At 41.6% G+C, this 20593-nt stretch overlaps 1 protein-coding gene across 6 annotated transcripts in view; it reads left to right on the top strand.

Moving 5' to 3' along the window:
• The window catches only part of tsc22d2 (TSC22 domain family 2), a 136147-nt gene that overhangs the window by 80266 nt on the left and 35288 nt on the right, over nt 1-20593 (top strand). For 5 of the 6 annotated variants that reach the window (XR_011885647.1, XM_072254978.1, XM_072254977.1 and 2 more), the window contains one exon: nt 18776-18827. The exons of the other annotated variant lie outside the window; for it this stretch is intronic. Coding sequence is in view for 4 of the 5 variants with exons in the window: in XM_072254978.1 (XP_072111079.1) it covers nt 18776-18827 (52 nt within the window). In the remaining variant the exon portion in view is untranslated. The remainder of the gene's footprint in view (nt 1-18775; nt 18828-20593) is intronic. 6 annotated transcript variants of the gene reach the window in all.

Here is a 20593-nt window from a genome sequence, read left to right as displayed (position 1 = left end):
AGAGAGATAAATGGGAGAAGCCAAGGTGTAGGCCTAATTTAGTTGGAGCTAGATATCAAGTATGTGGAAAATTAACCTATTTGGATTTTGCAGAAACTAAGGTCAAAGACTAGAAACCTGGGATTTTGAAAGTGAATTGTGGTTTTTCTTACAAAAATAGACAGGTCGAGAGAGGAAAGGGTACATGGATGTAGAGCAATAGAAAAGTGGTGAGCTAGATATCTGAAAATGAGTTAAAAGGGTGGCCATGAAATTAGTTTGCTGAGGGGAGTTGCATGATGTATTGAAATTGCTGAATTTAATGAGAACTGTCACATTGTGCAGAGATTTTGAGGAGGAATAATGGTAAGCATTTTTGATGGTGAGCAACAGAGATGAGACTTCAAATGAAATGAGAGGGCTGGACTGACACTTTGATTTTGTAAGGAGGTGCCAGAGCACCATGGAGACAGCACTGTTTGTTTGATAGCCTTGTTTCTACCATAGTTTGGGCTGGGCAAGTGATATAAATAATTATTAGATAAGAAGGCTGAAATTAAAGGGAGCATGTACCTGAGGTATTTTAGTTGAAGAGCTGATGTGAATGATAATAAGCTCATGATTGATATGAGAATGACTGTTCTATGAAGGGTGGGGCTTTCAGGATAGGTGAGTCCCTATTTGCCAGAAAGCTTGTGGAATAAGCATTGAAGTAGTGGTCACACTCTTCCAAATGCCTATTGTAATTTACTTCTCAGTGGGGCAACTGTCATTACACATAGTATAATTGTTAACCTTCAAGTATCACTGCAGCTCAAGCTAGAATGTTCTGTCTAATTATTGATACGTTTTCCTTTCACGGTAATAAAGCTAAAACATAATACCTTAAGTTTTGGGAGAAACTAAAAGTTAATCGAGGAATATGTAATTTAATCTTGGTTTTCCTTTTCTGAATTTTTTTTAATTCATTTAACCAGTTTCTTTGCAACCATGATAGAATTAGAACACTAAGCTGTCACTGTTAGAGAAATTTTAAATTTAAAGCAGTTGTCTATAGATTTATTGTCAAGAGTTTGAGTAGAAGCAGAAGTAATACATGCTGCTGGTAAAGACAATGGATGCTTATGCAAGTTGGGTACACCTTATCTGAAATTCCAGAATCCATTTTCTTTTTTTGAGTACTGACATGACGTCACAAATGGGAAGTTCCACGAAACACTAGAAAGGTTTCCAGGTGATGCGCAGGTCTCTGTGCACCACAGACAGTTCTGAGAAATGACCTCATTTATGTAATGAGAAGTTAATGAAAAATAGACAAACACTGCATAAGTAAGAAATGAACATCTTGATCGTGTATCATTTGTGTCAGACTGAACATGCGCCTCTTAACAGTATGCTGATCATGAAACAGATCTATCAGGATGAACTGAAAATTGAAGGTAAAATGCCTATAAAAAGTAATCTCCCCCTCCCCCCCCCACCCCCCACCCCGCTCTGGAAGTTTTCATGTTTTATTGTTTTACATCATTTAATTACAGTGGATTTAATTTGGCTTTTTTGCCACTGATGAACAGAAAAAGACTCTCTCATGTCAAAGTGAAAATGGATCTCTACAAGGTGATCTAAATTAATTACATATATAAAACACAAAATAATTGATTGCGTAAGTATTTCCCCCCTCCCTTTAATATGTCACACCAGATCATCGCTGGTGCAGCCAATTGGTTTTAGAAGTCACATAATTAGTTAAATGGAGATCTGTTTTTGGAGACCTGTGCAATCAAGGTGTTTAAATTGATTGCAGTAAAAATACACCTGTATCTGGAAGGTCCAACTGTTGGTGAGTCAGTATCCTGGCAAAAACTAAACCATGTAGGCAAAAGAACACTCCAAGCAGCTCTGCAAAAGGGTTATTGAAAAACACAAGTCTGGAGATAGATACAAGAAAATTTCCAAGTCACTGAATATCCCTCGGAGTACAGTTAAGTCAATCATCATGAAATGGAAAGAATATGGTACAGTTGTAAATCTACCTAGAGCAGGCCATCTTCTCAAACTGAGTGACTGTGCAAGGAGGAGACTAGTAAGGGAGGCCACCAAGAGACCTACAACATCTCTGGAGGAGTAATAACCTTCGGTGGCTGAGATGGGAGAAACTGCGCATACAACACTGTTGACCGGGTGCTTCACCAGCCGCGGCTTTATGAGAGAATGGCAAAGAGAAAGCCACTGTTGGGGAAAAAAACTAAACACTATGTTTGGTGTAAGCCAAGCACCGCACATCATTGAAAACACCATCCCTACTGTGAAGCACAGTGGATCATCCATCATTCTATGGGGATGCTTCGCTGCAGCAGGGTCTGGTAGGCTCGTGATGGTAGAGGATAAAATAAATGCAGCAAAATAGAGGGAAATCCGGGAGGAAAACTTGATGCAGTCTGCAAGAGAACTGCAACTTGGGAGAAGATTTGTTTTCCAGCAAAACGACCCTAAAAATAAAGCCAAATCTACATGGGAATGGCTTTAAAACAACAAAGTTAATGTCTTAGAATAGCCTGGCCAGAGAGCAGACCTCAATCCAATTGAGAATTTTTGGCTGGACTTGAAAAGGGCTGTTCCCTCACAATCCCCATGCAATCTGACAGAGCTTGAGCAGTTTTGTAAAGGGAAATGGGGAAAAATTGCAGTGTCCAGATGTGCAAAGCTGATAGAGACCTATCCACACAGACTGAAGGCTGTAATTGCTGTCAAAGGTATATCTACTAAATACTCACTTGAAGGGAGTGAATACTTGTGTAATCAATTATTTTGTGTTTTATATTTGTAATTTAGATCTTTTTGTAAAGATCTGTTTTCATTTTGGCACTGGAGTCTTTTTCTGTTGATCAGTGTCAAACAAAAGCCAAATTAAATCCGCTGTGATTCAATGCGGTAAAACAATAAAACATAAAAACTTCCAAGGGGTCAATACTTTTTATAGGCACTGTAATTGTGAATATTCAGCAGGCTAGTTGCAGAAATTTAAAAAAAAAGATGAGCATTAAATTTTTAAGGCATCTTCTGATCACAAAAATCTAACACCAGAAGAAGTCTACAATGCCGATTGATTTTATACCTCACATAAAACCTAAAAATGTGAGGTACAAATACCGTGTGTTGTAGCCTTTTAATTAAAACATGGCATCATAGGTGCAGACTGAAATCCTGCCGTTGTTTGTTGTCCAACAGCTGATTCAGGTATTCTCTCAACGCTGCTGTGTTGTTTTTGTTACTCTGCGCACATTATATTTTCATTTAAATTAATGGTATGTAATCTTTTTAACTGTTAAGTGTTTGATGAACAAGTGTAAGACAGTTCACCAGAAAAAGAGGGTTCTCCCATTGGTCACCCATTTCAATTCTACTTCTCATTCCCATTCGGTCATGTCAGTCCATGGCCTCCTCTACTGCTGTAGTGAGGATACATTCAGGTTGGAAGAGCAACACCTTGTATTCCGTCTGGGTAACCTCCAACCCAATGGTATGAAGATCAATCAATTTCTCGAACTTCTGGTAATTCTTCTCTCTCCCCCCCACCCCCACCTCCTGGGCCATTCCCCCCATTTCAGTTCCTCTCTCACCTTATCTCCTTACCTGGCCATCATCTCCAACTGGTGCTCCTCCCCCTTTGGTTTCTTCCATGACCTTCTGTCCTCTCCTGTCAGATTCATTCTTCTCCGCCCCTTTATCTCTTTCACTAATCAACTTCCCAGCTTTTTACTTCACCCTTTCCCCCTCCCAGTTTCACCCATCACTTATTACTTCATGCTACTTCCTTCTCCCCACCACCCCCCACCTTCTTGTTCTGACTTCTCATCTTTTTTTTCCAGTCCTCGTGAAGGGTCTCAGCCTGAAATGTTGACTGTTTACTCTTTTCCATAGATTCTGCCTGGCCTGCTGAGTTCCTCCAGCATTTTGTATGTATTGCTAAGACAAAGATGACTTACTATAGCACACAAATTCAGAGTTGAAAATGATTGAGATTTTATACTGTATCATTATACGTTACAAAATCCAAAACACTTCTAGCCCCAAGCATTTCAGAAAAGTGGTACTCAACCTGTACTTTCATATTTGTTACTTGATTTACAAGGTGGCCTTTGAATGCCAGTTCTTAGCAATCTCACTGCTCTCTCTGCCACTCCCCAGTAATCCATTCTCCCACCTGCCCTGTTCTCATTAACATCTCTGAGTTTCCTGGCAGCCTCACAAACACTGGGGCTCATTACTGTAGTTAATGTGGGAGAAAAATGGAGCATCTAGGGGAATCCACCCAGTCACAGGGAGAATGTCCAAATTCCATTCACCTGCACCTCCATTGCTCATTCATTCTGAGAGGATTAGTATAGAAGCAAGGATGTAACACCTAGATTTTATAAGGCGTTGGTCAGAACACAGTTGTGCAGTTGGGGGATTGTAAGCAGTTATCAAATTAAAGGTCCTAAGGTTGATTGTGCTAAATTTATATAGGGCATTGTTGAAATAGTCCTGGAATAGCATTAGTATCTTTAGTTTTAAAAAAAGGTGTTAAAATCAGTTCAAAGGTTTACTGGACTTTGGAATTGGTGGATTGTCTAAGTCACGCCTTGACAGGCTGGAGTTAGACAAAATGAAGAGGGGAATTGAAGTCTAGAGGGTTGTGACAAACTAGCTGCAGAATCTAGACCCTGATCGCTGTATTCTCCCCTAGAGGGTAGAGTCTTTAGAACTTCCTCAAAGAGCATTGAAAGTGGGGTCCTAACTGTTTTTGAAACATGGGTATTTGGATAGTTAGGTACCTTAGAATCAGAATTTAGGTTTATCATCACAAGCATGTGTCGTGAAATTTGTTAACTTAGCAGCAGCAGTTCAATGCAATACATTATATAGAAGAGGAAAAAAATAAATCAAGTAAATCAATTACAATATTGAATAGATTAAAAATCGAGCAAAAGCAGAAATAATACATATTAAAAAAGTGAGGTAGTGTTCACGAGCTTAATGTCCATTTAGGAATTGGATGGCAGAGGGGGAAAAGAACTGTTCCTGAATTGCTGAGTGTGTGCCTTCAGGCTTCTGTACCTCCTACCTGATGGTAACAGTGAGAAAAGGGCATAACCTAGGTGCTGGAGGTCCTTAATAATAGACACTGCCTTTCCGAGATACCGCTCCTTGAAGATGTCCTGGGTACTTTGTAGGCTAGTACCCAAGATGGAGCCGACTAAATTTACACCTTTCTGCAGCTTCATTTGGCCCTGTGCAGTAGCCCCCACCCCCCCCCCCAGACAAGACAGTGATGTAGCCTGTCAGAATGCTTTCCATGGTACATCTATAGATGTTTTTGAGTGTTTTTGTTGACATACCAAATCTCTTCAAACTCCTAATGAAGTATAGCCACTGTCTTGCCTTCTTTATAACTGCATCAGTATGTTGGGACCAGGTTAAGTTCTCAGAGATCTGGATACCCAGGAACTTGAAAATGCTCACTCTGAGGATTGGTATGTGTTCCTACGTCTTACCCTTCCTGAAGTCCATAATTAGCTCTTTTGTCTTACTGATGTTGAGTGCAAGGTTGTTACTCGACACCACTCCACTAGTTGCCATATCTCGTTCCTGTACGCCCTCTCATCTTCATCTGAGATCCTACCAACAGTGGTTGTATGGCCTGTTCTCATTGCTACCATCAGGATGGCAGTGCAAAAGCCTGAAGACGGACTCTCTATGCTTTAGGAACAGCTTCTTCCCCTGTATCAGCAGATTTCTGAACTAAATGAAAACTATCTCACTATTGTGCTACTTTTGTGTATTATTTATTTAGTTTTCTTATTGTATCCTAGAGTAACTTGAGTATTGCACTGTGCTGCTGCATACAAAGTTCCCAAGATACTTAGTGGCCACTTTATTAGGTACACCTGCACATATCATCAATGCAAGTATCTAACCAGCCAATTATGTGGTAGCAACTCAATGCATAAAACCATGGTCAAGAAGTTCAGTTGTTGTTCTGATCAAACATCAGAATGGGGAAGAAATGTGATCTAAGTGACTCCAATCTTGCAGTGATTATTGGTGCCAGATGGGGCAGTTTGAGTATCTCAAAAACTGTTTATCTCCTGGGGTTTTCAGAATCAAGTTTATTATCACCGGCATGTGTCGTGAAATTTGTTAACTTAGCAACAGTTCAATGCAATACATGACTATATAGAAAAAAATAAATTACAGTAAGTATATGCATATTGCATAGATTAAAGAGTGCAAAAACAAATAATATATATTTTTTTTTTAAAAAGTCAGGTAGTGTTCATGAGTTCAATATCCATTTAGGAATCAAATGGCAGAGGGGAAGAAACTGTTCCTGAATCACTGGGTGTGTGCCTTCAGGCTTCTGTACCTCCTTCCTGACGGGAACGATGAGGAGACGGTATGCCCTGGGTGATGGAGGTCTTTGGTAATGGATGTCGCCTTTCTGAGGCACTGCTCCTTGAGGATGTCTTGGGTACTCTGAAGGCTAGTACCAAAGATGGAGCTGACTAATTACGATCTTCTGTAGCTTCTTTCAGCCCTGTACAGTGGCCCCCCCCCACCCCCACCATAACAGACAGTGATGCAGCTGGTCAGAATGCTTTTCACACTGCATCTATATTACTTTCAAGTGTTTTAGTTGAAAAACCAAATCTCTTCATACTCTTGGATTGGAGAGCATGCCTTAAGAGAATAGGCTGAGTGAACTCAGCCTTTTCTCCTTGGAGCAGCGGAGGATAAGAGATGACCTGATAGAGTTGTATAAGATGAGAAGCATTGATCGTGTGGGTAGTCAGAGGCTTTTTCCCAGGGCTGAAATGGTTGCCACAAGAGGACGCAGGTTTAAGGTGCTGGGGAGTAGGTACAGAGGAGGTTCAGGAGTAAGTTTTTACTCAGAGTGGTGAGTGCGTGGAATGGGCTGCCGGCAACGGTGGTGGAGGCAGATATGATAGGGTCTTTTAAGAGACTTTTGGATAGGTACATGGAGCTTAGAAAAATAGAGGGCTGTAGGTAAGCCTAGTAATTTCTAAGGTAGGGACATCTCGGCGCAACTTTGAGGGCTGAAGGGCCTGTATTGTGCTGTAGGTTTTCTGTGTTTCTATGTTTTCTATGTTTCCTGATAAAATATAGCTGCTGTCTTGCCTTCTCTATAACTGCATTGATATATTGAGACCAGGTTAGATCCTCAGCAATCTTGACACCCAGGAACTTGAAATTGCTCATTTGCTTGACTTCTGCTCCTCTGACGGATTAGTTCATATTCCTTCATCTTGCATTGAGTGCGAGGTTGTTGCTGCGACACCACTCAACTAGCTGGTATATCTTGATCTTGTATGCCCTCTCATCTTCATCTGAGATTCTACTGACAATGTTCTATCATAAGCAAATTTATAGATAGTATTTGAGCTATACCTAGTTACAGTCATGAGTGTAGAGGTAGGGCAGTGGGGGTAAGCAGACATCCCTGAGGTGCACCAATGTTGATAGTGAAGGGGAAATGTTATCACCAATGAGCACAGATTGTGGTCTTCTGGTTAGGAAGTCGAGGATCCAATTGTAGAGGGAGGTACAGAGGCCCAGCTTCTGTAACTTATGGATCAGGATTGTGGGAATGTTGGTTTTAAATGTTGAGCTATAGTCAAGGAACAGCATCCTGACATAGGTGTTTGTATTGTCCAGGTGATCTAAGGCCATGTGAAGAGCCATTGATTGCATCTGCCATTGACCTGTTGTGGCGATAGGCAAATTGCAGTGGGTCCAGGTCCTTGCTGAGGCAGGAGTTCATTCTAGCCATGACCAACCTCAAAGCATTTCATCACTGTAGATGTGAGTGCTACTGGGCGATAGTCATTAAGGCAGCTCGCACTACTCTTGGGCACTGGCATAATTGTTGCCTTTTTGAAGCAAGTGGGAACTAGCAGTGAGAGGTTGAAAATGTTCTTGAATACTCCCGCACACAACAGTCTCTAGAATTTACAGAGGATGGTGTGAGAAACAAAAAAATAGCCTGTGAGCAGCAGTTCTATGGGCGAAAATGCTTTGTTAATGAGACAGATCAGGGAGAATGGCCAGACTGAAGCTGACAGTTGGGCGATAGTAAGGCAAATAACCGCATATTACAAAGGTGGTGTGCAGAGCTCAAACCTTGAAGTGAATGGACTACAGCAGATGAAGACCACGAACATGCAGAAAAGCACTCAGTTGCCACGCTATTTGTTATAGAGTAACTTAAAGTGGCCACTGAGTGTGTCAATGATAATCGGATTCTTGAAATGTAAGGGTTGAAGGTTACTGCACCATGTTTAGCCTGTGGGCTTGTACCTTTTCAAAAGGTTATTACTAATAGATTTTACGTAGCTGGAAATCTCAGCTACATGGAACCAGATGATAAATAATTACTCTGCATTCGTGATGATGGCTGAGTCACCAGGAGGCTTTGTATTAAACTTTAGAGGATATGAATTCATTTTGTTTTAATATATAAGTAATGGGAAACTTACTTGGAATAACTCTTAACTACTTCTGAACAGGCCAGTTTGACCTGTTTCCTGTGAAGGTAGCAGAAATCATTTTTGCGTTTAGATGTGTCATTTTCGTATGTTTCTAGATGTAAATAGCTAAGAGGTGGTGGATTTCAATCAGTGCCAATGCAAATGCTGTGCTAATTTTTGTCTCTACTTGCCTTTTGCTGATTGTGACTCTGCCGTTTTTTTTCATATGATACATCCTGTTACTGAAGGCGGAAGGCTATAGCATAAATTGCCAGACAGCACTTGCTGTTCTCTCTCAGTTCCTTGGAGTTTGTTCTGTGGAATTATCCATGCTTCTGAAAATGACTTGCCAAAAAAATCATTACAGAATTACCAGTCAGCCTGTGGGGTAAGTGTTCATTATATGGCCATGCATTGAAGGTGTGAGGGGGCAAGTTCAAAAGAGATGTGAGTGGCAATTTTCTTACACTGGCGGGGCCTGGAATGTGCTGTTTTAATGTTTAGCATGCGTCCACGAGTTGAGTGCCACTAACCTTGAGGAAAATGCTATTTACAATCTATTTGCTCCACAAGCCTTTGAGCTACTTGGTACTTCAAAATAATGATTTTAAAATTACAATATGATTTTTTTAGGGCAGAGGAATGCCCTGCTCAGTCTCCTCTGATGGGTCCACCAAACTAGTTTTGTTAGGGACTCAGTAGTAGTTCAAACAAGCTGGATAAATGGCAACATTTCTTTAAGCTGGACCTGCCCAGGACCCTGTTGCTGAGTTAAACGGGAGATGACACAGAAAAATGTCAGGAAAGCAGATCTGGATTGGATTGGGTGTTGTGTAATGACTCAGGTTTGATTCGGGAGCTTTAAAATTTTATGGAATTGTTTTAAGAACCATAGAAACTACGGCACAGAAACAGACCCTTTTGGCCCTTCTTGGCTGTGCCGAACCATTTTCTGCCTAGTCCCACTGACCTGCACACGGACCATATCCCTCCATACACCTCCCATCCATGTATCTGTCCAATTTATTCTTAAATGTTAAAAAAGAACCCGCATTTACCACCTTGTCTGGCAGCTCATTCCATACTCCCACCACTCTCTGTGTGAAGAAGCCCCTTTAAACTTTTCCCCCCTCACCCTTAACCCATGTCCTCTGGTTTTTTTTCTCCCCTTGCCTCAGTGGAAAAAGCCTGCTTGCATTCACTCTATCTATACCCATCATAATTTTATATACCTCTATCAAATCTCCCCTCATTCTTCTACGCTCTAGGGAATAAAGTCCCAACCTATTCAACCTTTCTCTGTAACTGAGTTTCTCAAGTCCCGGCAACATCCTTGTAAACCTTCTCTGCACTCTTTCAACCTTATTTATATCCTTCCTGTAATTTGGTGACCAAAACTGAACACAATACTCCAGATTCGGCCTCACCAATGCCTTATACAACATCATAACATTCCTGCTCTTATACTCAATACTTTGATTAATAAAGGCCAATGTACCAAAAGCTCTCTTTACGACCCTATCTACCTGTGACGACACTTTTAGGGAATTTTGTATCTGTATTCCCAGATCCCTCTGTTCCACTGCACTCCTCAGTGCCTTACCATTAACCCTGTATGTTCTACATTGGTTTGTCCTTCCAACGTGCAATACCTCACACTTGTCAGTATTAAACTCCATTTTTCCAGCTGGTCCAAGTCCCTCTGCAGGCTCTGAAAACCTTCCTCACTGTCTACTACACCTCCAATCTTTGTATCATCAGCAAACTTGCTGATCCAATTTACCACATTATCATCCAGATCATTGATATAGATGACAAATAACAATGGACCCAGCAGTGATCCCTGTGGCACACCACTAGTCACAGGCCTCCACTCAGAGAAGCAATTCTCTACCACCACTCTCTGGCTTCTTCCATCGAGCCAATGTCTAATCCAATTTACCACCTCTCCATGTATACCTAGCGACTGAATTTTCCTAACTAACCTCCCATGCGGGACCTTGTCAAAGGCCTTACTGAAGTCCATGTAGACAATATCCACTGCCTTCCCTTCATCCACTTTCCTGGTAACCTCCTCAAAAAACTCCAACAGATTGGTCAAACATGACCTACCACACAAAGCTATGTTGACTCTCCCTAATAAGCCCCTGTCTATCCAAATGCTTGTAGATTCTGTCTCTTAGTACTCCCTCCAATAACTTACCTACTACTGATGTTAAACTCACCGGCCTATAATTTCCCGGATTACTTTTCGATCCTTTTTTAAACAACGGAACAACATGAGCCTCTCCAATCCTGCGGCACTTCATCCGTAGACAGCGACATTTTAAATATTTCTGCCAGGGCCCCCGCAATTTCAACACTAGTCTCCTTCAAGGTCCGAGGGAACACTCTGTCAGGTCCCGGGGATTTATCCACTTTAATTTTCCTCAAGACAGCAAGCACCTCCTCCTTTTCAATCTGTACAGTTTCCATGGTCTCCCTACTTGAATCCCTCAATTCCATAGATTTCATGCCAGCTTCCTTAGTAAATACAGACACAAAAAACCTATTTAGGATCTCCCCCATTTCCTTTGGTTCCGCACAAAGCCGACCACTCTGATCTTCAAGAGGACCAATTTTATCCCTTACAATCCTTTTGCTCTTAATATACTTGTAAAAGCTCTTTGGATTATCCTTCACTTTGACTGCCAAGGCAACCTCATGTCTTCTTTTTGCCCTCCTGATTTCTTTCTTAAGTATTTTCTTGCACTTCTTATACTCCTCAAGCACCTGATTTACCCTCTGTTTCCTATACATTTCATACAACTCCCTCTTCTTCTTTATACTAACTTTTCCACAGAGTGAGAGGACTACTATAGGAGCTCTGCACATTTGAGTGTCTTGGTTTTAAGCGACACTAGCTAGTCATTTCACAACTTTATGGAGCTCATTTTAAATACTCCATAAGCACTTAGTATACTGAAAGTGGTCACAATGAAGGCAGAAAGGAAAGAGTTGTGGGGTAGCAATAATTGACTTTGAAGGAGAGGTGGGAATAGGGACATGTAGCCAAGAATTCCAAGCATTTTATGAAAGAAAAGAATTATGAATATTTAGATAAATGAGTGTACCTACATATAAACAGACAAAATTGCAGAAGCCACTTTAGTGCAGCTGCACTTTTTTAAAGGTCTCTGCATGCCAGTTGCTCATCTGCATCTTGTTTTCGTATTTGTGCTGCCACTGGATTCTGTATCAGGATGTTGCCCTTGTGTGCCATTACACATGCATCTACATTTGTACTGGGGAATTGTGTTTGTAGTTCTGTACTATATGTTCTGTGCAACTAATTGACAGAGCGATTGTAGATTATCCCGTTTTGTTACTAGATGTGCATCTGATTGGCTAAGTGTTTTCAACTTGGATTTCTAGTGAAATCTTTCACCAAAGGAAACTGTCTTCTCAGTACATTGCAACTACACTGCTAGTGAAGAATGGAAAACTTTCTGCCGCTCTGATTTCATTTTCAGTGTTAAAACAATCTTGCAGCTGTTGGCCTGGTTGAATTATCTGCAAATCATTTTAAACAATTTAGAATTTCCAAAATGTGCAGCTTTCTGTATTCAGATATGTAGGCATAACATTTGAATAACAATTGTATATTTTAGTTGTACATTCAGTGCTTTTTGTGGTAGTTTTTCAGTCCCTGTGAATTATAAAGTCACTGTTTCACTTCCTTGTTGTATTTTACTTTGGGCTTTCCTTAAACCGCATCACGGGCCAGGAACCTGTAACCCCATATTCCTCCCAGTGCTTCGTTTCTCGGGATTTTGAAACTCATTGTCTCTGTTGTTTGGGTTTAATTCTTTCTACAGATGTGGGCATTTAAGTCAAGTCACTTTTTATTGTCATTTTGACCATAACTGCTGGTACAGTACACAGTAAAAACGAGGCAATGTTTTTCAGGACCATGGTGCTACATGAACGATACAAAAACTACACTGAGCTAAGTAAAACAACACAAAAACTACACTAGACTACAGACCTACCCAGGACTGCATTAAGTGCACAAAACAGTGCAGGCATTACAATAAATACTAAACAAGACAATATGCACAGTAGAGGGCAGTAGGTTGGTATCAGTGCAGGCTGTAGGTATTGAGGAGTCTGATGGCTTGGGAGAGGATCATCTTCCCTTAAGGTGGATTTGGGCCACCTTCAATTATTGTCTTCCCGATGAAGGTACTTCCACAATGCCGTTGGGCAAGGAAGTTCCTGGATTTAAACCCACTGGCAAAAGGAAAGTGAGTTATTTTCAGGTCAGAATGTTGTGAGATTTAAGAGAACCTTTCCACCTCCATATGCTTTCTGCTTTTGTCCTTTAATCCAGTTTGGGAATTGTTACTAGAGCAGTCTAGCCCAGTAACCGTAATGCAGTTTGCACCATCTGCAAAATGCAACAAGCGTTGATGGAGGGAGCAATCTTAATGTAGTAAATGGCATGCAAATTAAAGAAAATAATGCTGAAACTTTAAGGTATTGATCAGACTGCATTGAGAATATTGTGAGCAGCGTTGGGCCCTTTGCCTGAGAAAGGATGTGTTGGCATTGGAGAGGGTCCAGAGTAGGTTCACGAGAATGATCCTGGGAATGAAAGGGTTAATATATGAGGAGCGTTTGATGACTCTGGGCTTGTGCTTGCTGGAGTTTTAAAGAATGAGGGGGGATTTCATTGAAACCTTTTGAATATTGAAATGTCTAGATAGAGTGGATGTGGTGAGGATGTTTCTTATAGTAGAGGAGTCCAGGACCAGAGGGCACAGCCTCAGAATCAAAGAGCGTCTCTTTAGAACAGAGATGAGGATGGATTTCTTTAGCCAGAGGCTGGTGAATCTGTGGGATTCATTGCCGCAGATACTCTGGAAGCCAGGTCATTGGGTATAATAATATTTAATTAGGAGGTTGACGGGCTCTAGGTTGGTCAGGGTTTCAAAGGTTACAGGGAGAAAGCAGGAGAATGGGGTTGAGGGATCTTAAATCAGCCATGATAGTATGGCAGGGCAGACTCTGGGCCGAATGGACTATGCCTCCTATGTGTTAAGGTCTTCTTGAGTGGTGCTGAGCTACTTGTTGGAAGCTGCATTCATATTGGCAAGTGAAGAGTGTTCCATCACATGGCCTGCAGATGTCGGAAAGTTTTTGATTGAAATACTAGGTCTGAGATTTGCGACAGATACCTTCCCACTGAAGGACTCTAGTGGCCACTGATTCACTTGAGGTTCTAGTCGTGTAAATGCAGTACAATAATTGGTAATGGCACCACTGTTGGCCCCTAGGGAGTCAGATGCTGTTGTCGATGATGGTCGTTGAGTAGCACTTTTGTGGTTACTTGCCATATAGTATTCCCTTCCTGAATGTCTTAACATAGAACATAGAATAGTACAGCACAGTACAGGCCCTTCGGCCCACAATGTTCTGCCAACCCTCAAACCCTGCCTCCCATATAAGCCCCCACCTTAGATTCCTCCATATACCTGTCTAGTAGTCTCTTAAACTTCACTACTGTATCTGCCTCCACCACTGACTCAGGCAGTGCATTCCACGCACCAACCACTCTCTGAGTAAAAAAACCTTCCTCTAATATCCCCCTTGAACTTCCCACCCCTTACCTTAAAGCCATGTCCTCTTGTATTGAGCAGTGCTGCCCTGGGGAAGAGGCGCTGGCTATCCACTCTATCTATTCCTCTTATTATCTTGTACACCTCTATCATGTCTCCTCTCATCCTCCTTCTCTCCAAAGAGTAAAGCCCTAGCTCCCTTAATCTCTGATCATAATGCATACTTTCTAAACCAGGCAGCATCCTGGTAAATCTCCTCTGTACCCTTTCCAATGCTTCCACATTCTTCCTATAGTGAGGTGACCAGAACTGGACGCAATACTCCAAGTGTGGCCTAACCAGAGTTTTATAGAGCTGCACGATTACATCGCGACTCTTAAACTCTATCCCTCGACTTATGAAAGTTAACACCCCATAAGCTTTCTTAACTACCCTATCCACCTGTGAGGCAACTTTCAGGGATCCGTGGACCTGTACCCCGAGATTCCTCTGCTCCTCCACACTACCAAGTATCCTGCCATTTACTTTGTACTCTGCCTTGGAGTTTGTCCTTCCAAAGTGTACCACCTCACACTTCTCTGGGTTGAACTCCATCTGCCACTTCTCAGCCAACTTCTGCATCCTATCAATGTCTCTCTGCAATCCTTGACAATCCTGTACACTATCTACAACACCACCAACCCTTGTGTCGTCTGCAAACTTGCCAACCCACCCTTCTACCCCCACATCCAGGTCGTTAATAAAAATCACAAAAAGTAGAGGTCCCAGAACAGATCCTTGTGGGACACCACTAGTCACAATCCTCCAATCTGAATGTACTCCCTCCACCACCACCCTCTGTCTTCTGCAGGCAAGCCAATTCTGAATCCACCTGGCCAAACTTCCCTGGATCCCATGCCTTCTAACTTTCTGAATAAGCCTACCGTGTGGAACCTTGTCAAATGCCTTACTAAAATCCATATAGATCACATCCATTGCACTGCCCTCATCTATATGCCTGGTCACCATCTCAAAGAACTTGCTGCATGCCTGCATGAAATGATTCATTTGCTGAGGAGCTGTGAATGGCATTGCCCAGCAGACTCATTGGTGAAGATCCTCGCTTCTGGCAAAGCACCTGAAGATGGTTTGGCTTAGAAAACTATGCTAAAGAATGCTAGTGGGGCAGGGATGATTGACTTCCAATAATCACAGTCAACTTCCTATGTGAGCGATGACTCCAACCATTGTGGTGTTTTCTCTTTGATGTTATACTTGGTTTAAGTACAGTCAAGCAAAATTGTTTTCAATTCCCTTCAGGAGTTCACCTCTTTGGTCCATGTTTTGTAATGCTGCCTTTGATGCCTTCATTAATTTATTGGTAATTCAGAGTAGACTAATTTTTCAAGAAGCAGCCAGGTTGGATTCATCCTATCCTTTGTGCTTGGGATATAGTGAGGAAATTTCCACATCAAGCAATTGGTTGTATTGGAAGAGTTTGGTCAGAAGCAGGACTTGCTGTGGAGTTCATGTCTTTAGTACACATAGGTTCCACTTTTGTAGCCTCAGTATTCTTTGTTCTCCTATTTTGTGAAGGGTATTGAAGATTTGGAATAACTATCCTAACAAGTTGATAGGGTAGTTAGAAAGGTGCATGGTCTGTTCAACTTCATTAGTTGTGAGATTGGGTTCAATATCTATGAGGTCATGTTACATCTCTATAAGACTAGTTAGACCACATTTAGAGACACAGAGTACAACAGGCAGAATATTTTCCATGGTGGAAATGTCATATGTGGGGGTATAATTTTAAGGTGATTTTAGAAGTGTATAGAGAATGTCAGGGGCAGTTTTTTTCCCCACAGTTGTGGGTGCATGGAATGCACTGCCAGGGTGGTTGTAGGGCAGATACATTAGGGACATTTCAAAGTCTCTCGGATGGGCATATTGATGAAAGAAAAATGGAGGGTAGCTTGAAATTACAATTTAGTTTTCTCATTACTCTAATTCCTTTGCCCATCACTCAGTGACCTTGTTTATGTAGAGTAATTGCCTGCGTAACATTCACCAGATTGTGTATAAAATTGTGACCTTTTTGATTTGGATATTCGGTGTTGTGACTCAAGTTTTTCCAAAGCATTAGAACATGCTTGAGCTTGTCCTTTTGTTCCCTAGTCCTTGCTTCTAGATTTCCAATGATCGGGACTAGTGCTGATGGGATCTTAAGGGTGAGTAAGAGTTGAGATGGAGAGCAAAGATTATCCAGTGACTCTTGACACTATGCTGTTTTGAGACTAAGAGTTTAGATTCTTAAAACTTGTTTTTTTTTTTAAAAAAAGCTTGAAATGAGCTCAATCAGTGAAATATTATAAGGACACACAATATGCTGGAGAAACTCTGCAAATTGGGCAGCATCTTTGGAAGGATTACTAAACAGTGGATGCTGCAGGCTGAGACCCTTCCTCGGGACTGTCCCCTGGCTTCTCCACTGCTGTGGGTTAGAACAGCATGTTATGTTCTGCTTAGGTAGCCCGGAACCCACTGATATGAGTGTTGAATTTTCCAGTTTCAGGTAAACCACACCCTTTGTTCATTTTCCCCATTCCTACTGGCCCACCCTAGGTTTCCTCTCCCTTTGTTCAACCTTTTCATCCCTTCCTCCTGCATCTGGCTCCATTTGCCCATCGTGTTCCACCAACCTCAGCCTCACCTCCTCACTCTCACTTCTGTATACTGTCTGCTTTTCCTTTACACTCCTGGACCTGATGTGGAGCCTTGATCTTAAATGTCAGCCGTCCCTTTGCCTCCATGGATGATGCTTGACTTGCTGAGATGTTCCAGTAATCTTGTTTTCAATTAAAGGAAGTGTGCTTGAGTGTAAAATGGTACATCAGTGAACTTCTGATAGAGTAGAAGATTTAAGTTGCAATAATCATAGAGACAGGCTCTGTGGCACTGTGCTGACCAATCTGGTGTGAGATAAAGGCACTCTGATCTAAATTTTTTGATGCTTTCCCAGGTTTAATCTTAAACACTGGAGATTCTGGAAATATGGACTAATGTAACTCTTCCACTAATCCAACCTCCCTCTAGTGCCCCTCCGACCCTTTCTTCCATGGTCCATTGTCCTCTCCTACTAGATTCTATCTCCTCCAGCCCTTTACCTCTTCCATCTATCAACTTCCAGCTTTTTTCCTTTATCCCCACAGTTCACCCACCTTCACTCTCACCTGGTTCCACCTATCACTTGCAGCTTGTACTCCTTCCTCTCCCTTCACCTTTTCTGTCTTCTACCTTCCATTCCAGTCCTGATGAAAGGTCTCAGCCTGAAACGACAACTGTTTATTTCTCTTCATGGGTGCTGCCTGACCTGCTGAGCTTTTCTAGCACTTTGCATTACGGAGGGTAAAAATGGGGGATAAAACAAAGTTTGTGCCTTTATATGATTTATATTAGACTTTGCTGAGAGAAGTGTTTGTACAAATGTACAGCTCGCGACAGCTCAACGCAGATTGTTTCCTATGAGCTTTGATAAACTGATGACGTACCTCAGATGTTAAACATTTACTATACTGGCATCTGACCAGAATCACTTTTTTATATCAAAATTAAACTGGTACATGGTTGTAGTAAACATTTATTCATGTTACCTTGAGGTCCTAATGTGTCGTACTGCTTTGTGCTGGTGTTGCTGTAATAGAGCTTGCTGCCACTTGCCTATGTATATCTCAATATCCCAAGTTGAAAAAACAAACTTGTCATCTTACTGAGTTTGAATTCTGGTGAATTGTAAATAAGTCAAACAATATTTTCAATATCCAATATAATGGGCTGAAGTATTGTTCTTGCATAAGTTTCTTAAAAAGAACTGCCGTAAAATTTGACGATGGTAAGATTTTGCTGAAACATAAAGTTAAATTTATTGTCATTCAACTGTACACGTGTATACAGCGAAACGGAAGTGTTCCTCGGGAGCCAAGATGCAAAACACAATGCATGTATCACATATAGCACATAAAATAATATTAACACAATAATATTAATTGATAAATGGATTCTATCCGTGTACAGGTTACCATAAAGTACATAGTGAAATATATGTACCAGTATTACAGCTCGGGCTGTTCTGGAGTTCAGAGTTCAATTCCAGCACTGACTATAGGGTGTTTGTACGTTCTCCCCATGAACCGTGTTGTTTCCTCCCACAGACCAAAGATGTGCTAGTTAGTAGGTTAATTGGTCATTGTAAATTGTCCTGTGATTAGGCTTGTGTGAAATAGGTGGCTGATTGGGCCAGAAGGGCCTGAATTAATAAATATAGTTAAATATAGAACGGTATCCTGCTACTGGTGCTGTCATAAATAATGGTAGCAGGGTGTTCAGATGTCTCACGTACTGATAAATGTAAATCAATAAAGTAGGGCTGTAGTGGAGTTTGAATAAAGCTGTTGGAATTGGGGGAGGGTGGGAGACTTGTTAAATCTCATTTCTATATCTAGTCTTTACTTGTTTTACTTCACGTTTAAAAGGACAGTTAAATAGCTTACCATCTGCAGTGACTGTGCAAGGCATTGTTTTACCAGTCTCTCATTTTGTAACATTGCATGCTGTAAAGGGTTGGAGTCTCATTTAGAAGCTTCTGGAAATGCTGAACTCTGTAATCATGGTGCACTTTTTCTGTTACAGTGCTTCAGGAGCTAGTGTGGTGGCAATCGACAACAAAATAGAACAGGCCATGGTGAGTCAAATTACCCCTAAAGATTCAATTTGTTTCCAGTTTGCATTATGCAAGTTCAAATTCAAATAAGTTTGAATTTATTCAATTAAACATTGATTTCTCTAACTTGCAGTAATTTCTCCCAGCCTCCTTCCTCTTTTTTTCCATTCCCCAATCTGGTTATCCTCTCGCCCCTTCTCTTCTCATCACCTGCCCATTAGCTCCCTGATGCCTCTCCTCCTTTTCCTTTCTCCCAGGGTCCACTGTCCTTTCATATCAGCTTCCTTCTCCTTCAGCTCTACCTTTTGCACCTATGCTCTACCAGCTTCTTACTTCATCTCCACGCATCCACCTTCCCCCTCAATTGCCAGCTTGTACTCCTTTCCCTCTTTCTCCTCCTACCCCCTTATTTTGGTTTCTGCCCCCTTCCTTTCTAATCTGATAAAGGCTGCTAACCCGTAACATTGACTTGTTTATTCCCCTCCATAGATGCTGCCTGACCTGAATTCCTCCAGCATTTTGTATGTGTTGTTCAAGGTTCCTAGCATCTGCAGAATCTCTGTGTTTGCATTTAATTAAAAAAAATAAAATTTTGTCCAAAGAAAGGAGCAGAGCAACCATTATTGATTAGGTATTAATATCGTTTTAAAAAAAAATACAAATATTAACTCCTACTGTCAGCTTTTGTGAAGCCCACAATAAAAATAAATCTGTTGTACTGCTATCCTAATTAATTTTATGGAATGCAGGTATCACTGCTAAGGGCAGCATTTTTCGCCTGTCTCAGTTTGTCCTAAAGGCGGTGGTGACCTACCATCCTGAAGTGCTGCAGTCCTTCTCCATTAGAGATGATGGGATGCTCTGGGATTTAGACCCAGAGTTGAAGGGATGGTGTTCAAAGTAACAAATTCAAAGTAAAATTTAGTATTGGAGTACATACATATCACCACATACAACCCTGAAATTCTTTTTCCAGCAGACGTTCTTAGCAAATTTATAAAACGGTAACTGAATGCTCCCAAATAGGAATTGTGTGTGTGAGGAGAGCCTGAAGGAGGTGATATTCCCGGTTGCGTGCTGTAGTTCTTGGTGGTGGAGGTCATATGAAAGGTAGATGGTGTTGCAGTAGCCTCAGCAAATATCTGCTGTTTTCCTTATTGTATTGGAAGAGGTGGATGGGGTCAAGAGAGCTGCTTTGACTTGGATAATGAACTACTTCACTTGTTGGATCTATCGTTGTCAAGGTAAATGGGGGAGGATTTCAACAAATTTTAACAAGAATTTAAGCTTAAAGAAGTTGGAGCCAAAGGTACAACGGGATGGTAGTTCAAGCAGTGGAGTACTCCTCCTGTTACATGTGGGAATACAGGGTGCTAATGGCCTCCCTGATGACTACATCTGCAGGAAGTGCACCCAACTTCAGCTCCTGACTGACAAGGAACTGGAGCTGGATGTACTCAGGACCATCCAGGAGGCTGAAAACTTCACAGATGAGAATTTACTGAGGTGGCCACACCCACAGTGCAGGCTTCAGGTAGCAGATGGACAGGAGAAGTAAGAGGATTAAGCAGTCAATGCAGGATTCTCCTGTAGCCATTCCCCTTAATGAGTATACTCCTTTGGGTACTGGTTGGGGGCATGGGAGGGCAGGGGTGGTCGCAGCAGATTGACCCCTCAGGGCACAGCGGCAGCAGTGAGGTCGGTGTCCAGTTGAGGCTCAGCAGGGAAGGGTAGAGTCAGGTAGAGCAAAGTGATAGTAGACTCTGTAGATAGAATGATGGACAGGA

This window comes from Mobula birostris, chromosome 4 (assembly GCF_030028105.1).
Source record: "Mobula birostris isolate sMobBir1 chromosome 4, sMobBir1.hap1, whole genome shotgun sequence".
NCBI lineage: Eukaryota > Metazoa > Chordata > Chondrichthyes > Myliobatiformes > Myliobatidae > Mobula > Mobula birostris.
This window is presented reverse-complemented; position numbering and strand designations above follow the sequence as displayed.